The following is a 3,426-nucleotide window of genomic DNA, read 5'->3' on the forward strand; positions in this document are numbered from 1 at the left end:
TACATCCAAATCTGTCAACGTAGAATATGTATGAAACTACGTTATACGCAAGATCAGTATCCATGAAAAGGGGTCAACTCTCTTAAAATTCTATCACTAACAACCTGTTGCTGCATGATTGCAATTAGGTAGTCTCGTACTTCCCATGTTCTTTGAAATGTCAAAGCTTTTCCTCTGCAAGGCTGCTTGCATTCATGGGTTCCCTGATACGTCCTCGATTATGCCCCTTCCATCCATAGCATCGAAGAAGAAGAAATTCTTGACAGGGTCTCCTTTCTCTGATATTGTCTTAATTACCTCCTGAGAAGTCAAAAAACTAGATGTCAATATAAGGTAACCAACACTTCCACTATAATTTTTTATGGGAAAGAAAATGGATAGGCGGAGCACCTGTCCAAGAATCCCTCCAATGATGGGACAAACTGGAGGAAACTCTCTTGTATCCGTCACCAATCTTTCCAGGAGTGCATTTGGAATATGAGACTCATTCAGTGACTGCAAATTTGTCACGAAAGCAAGCATAAGAAAATGCACAACACACAAACAATAACAACTCCAAGTACCCATACCTGTGCTTCACAGAGTTCTTTTTTCAGCTTCAGAACAGCAGGAAGATCTGCAATCGATAACTCTCCAGGTTTCCGTTGCTCGGCTTCTTCAAACCTTTCAATTACTGCAAGAAAGGTGAGGATAGTCTCGGTCAGTCTATTTATAAACAAATGGTAACCTATTCACACGAGATTTATAATGGATTAAGGGAAAAATCTTCTTAATGGGAAAATTCAAAATCATTTAATGTTAACCAATTCACACAAGGTGTATTAGAAGTAGAACCGCAGCATAGGAGTGAGACTAATAAGAAAGCAGCAAATACAATGCACCCTATGAATGAGGCATTCCGGTGGTATTAAAATGATATCTGCATCACTCATCCCTTCAATAAAGCATTGATCTCTCTTCAAGTTCAAAGTTAATCCTCTTTATCTTCACCATTTTGGTAATCATAATTGTTTTTAAATGTAATAATTTCACTTCTCATATAGCAAATTATAGCTTTGACAACTTCATGGAAGTAGTCTCCAAGGCACCATCCCTCTTCCCTTTAGTAAAACCAAGAGTTTTCTTACCTACCTCTTTTATTGTATTGCTGTATTTCTTTTACACAACTTCTTTCATAACAAGTAAAAAAAATTAAATAACAATAATTAAACACACCTTGCATAGCAAAGTATAGCTTTGAGAATCTCCTGGGAAATGATTTCCAAGGTACTGAAATTGATTCCTGTAATGTAAGTTCCATATTATATGTCACGATTAATACGCTAAAAATAATTACGATGCACACTACAGCACAATTTGCATAAAAACAAATTATCGTTACCTTATGGGACGTTGGTCAATATAATAAGCTATATTAGAAAGATGGCAATCCTAAATACATGTTGTATGAATAAGGGTTAATACCACCGGAAAATATTAATCTTGTGGTCTTAATTTGATCAATCCTCTAAGAAGGTCCTATACTTAATTATCGCCCAGATGGGAGGTAAGCATGAGCACGATATGAAATTTAAAATAACATCATAAGAAAGAACATTGACCAACGAGTCATACCTCAAAGCTTGGATAATGTAGTTCGCATTCGATTGTTTCCTCATTTTTTTTCTGTCAAGAAAAACAAGAAAAAATTTACTCATGCTTCTGTCATTACAGGTAGAGAATATAGGATGGCAATGCTATATTTCTCCATGTACATGTAATCTAAAATTTCATAGCCCTTAGAAACTTTCTTGAAGTTCTAGCAATGATTCTATCAACTCATTAGACATAAAATGAACAAGGAAACTAAGCAAACTAACATAATGACATTCGAAAAGTCTGAGAAATCAAATACGATGATCACCTTCGAATATTTATGGTGTTGCAGATCAACAAATATTTCACCACAGGAGTCTCTACAATCAACTGTATAAAACGCTACACGCTTCGAGGACTTTCGGCATTTTTCATTGATCAATTTCTGTAAAAGAAGAATTGAGATGGAAAATAAGAATATGAATTCATTAGCAACGGATGTTTCAAGAAGTTAAATTTAAACATCAAAGAGGATGGGTATGTGTAGTACTTTAGTTGTGAAGGAGCAACAGCTGACAACGACAACATCAAATTTACCATAGAACTCTGACCCAAAGTTTGACAAGTCACCTGTGAGATCAAGATGAAGTATATTCTTAATTTCTCTTCTTGCTTAATTCGGACGACTTATTACAAAGCATTATTTAACTAGTCTGTCTTAAGTGGGATAAAATTTCAAAGTCATGCAACTCAAACAAGATGTTGAGCTACACTATTAACCACTGGATTGCAATAACAGCGAACCAATAATATAGGGAAACAGTGGCATTAGAGGGCGGACCTTTTTCTACAGAAACACGAACCATTGGATTGAAATCTTTCAGAGAATCACGGCAAAGCTCAGTCAGAGTTTTTCCAGCATACAAATTTTCATCAGAAGGTATCAAAAAGTTGGCAGAAAGTGCATCTTCGTTCACTACCCGATCATCGACCAGTGTCAAACTACCAACTCCGGCTAGGACAATGTTCTTGCAAAACTACCCACAAGAGAATAACAAGGTAACAAACATCACCAGCCAAAGACAAATATATATGATATATATATATATATATAAAGGTGTTGAATTTACCTCGGCAATAGTTCCAGTAATTCCACAGACCAATACATGAGCTTTGCTAAGCCTAAAAAAATAGGGGGAAAAAAGTTCAAGGCAAACAGTAGCTCAAAATTCTGAAAAAAAAAAAAAGATTAATTAATTCATAACAATTATTCATGAAATATATATATATATAAATGCTTACCTTCTTTGGGCACCAGCGCCCCAAACCCTAATTTGGCGATCGTAAAGTGCAGTCTCCTGCTCAGTCAACTCCTCGCCGTCCATTCCCAAACGCAACCTGAAATTTTGAAAATCAACAAAATAAAATCCACATTTCTAACTCGAAAACTTGAGAGGAGAGAGAGAGAGAGAGAGAGAGAGAGAGAGAGAGAGAGAGATAAAAACCCTAGAAAAACTGAGAAATTGAATTGCTGAGAAAACAGACGGACAGTGACGCGGGGCTTCCGAATTGAATTTCGGGAATTTTGATTTTCAAGGCATATATTCAGACTTTTTTCGCTTTATTTTGGCCCAACTTGGATTGGGCCTTTTCATTCGTCAAAGATTGGGCCTCATTTTTGGGTTTGTATGTAAGATTTTGGTAGCCCAACTTGACACTGGAAACAGATACAAGAAGAACAAGGGTAAGCTTGACCAGCTGGATAATTAGGAATTGTCACAAAAAAATATTTACGTATTATCCGACCCCATGTAAGTACAATTTCTGAACCATGCAACCAATTTTCTGTGT

General features: G+C 36.1%; 1 protein-coding gene across 1 annotated transcript; it reads right to left on the reverse strand.

The window, feature by feature from the left end:
* On the reverse strand, positions 1 to 3,169 carry LOC137710903 (SUMO-activating enzyme subunit 1A). Its single transcript, XM_068450062.1, has 11 exons — positions 3,081 to 3,169; positions 2,878 to 2,973; positions 2,706 to 2,757; positions 2,417 to 2,612; positions 2,126 to 2,205; positions 1,904 to 2,020; positions 1,615 to 1,665; positions 1,216 to 1,282; positions 570 to 673; positions 391 to 495; positions 1 to 300 (listed from the first exon to the last, which is right to left on the reverse strand). Exons 2-11 carry the CDS (start codon positions 2,958 to 2,960, stop codon positions 193 to 195), a joined length of 963 nt encoding a protein of 320 aa, XP_068306163.1. The 5' UTR covers positions 2,961 to 2,973; positions 3,081 to 3,169; the 3' UTR covers positions 1 to 192.
* Positions 3,170 to 3,426: the final 257 nt, after the last annotated feature.

The sequence above is a fragment of the Pyrus communis genome, chromosome 12 (assembly GCF_963583255.1).
Source record: "Pyrus communis chromosome 12, drPyrComm1.1, whole genome shotgun sequence".
NCBI lineage: Eukaryota > Viridiplantae > Streptophyta > Magnoliopsida > Rosales > Rosaceae > Pyrus > Pyrus communis.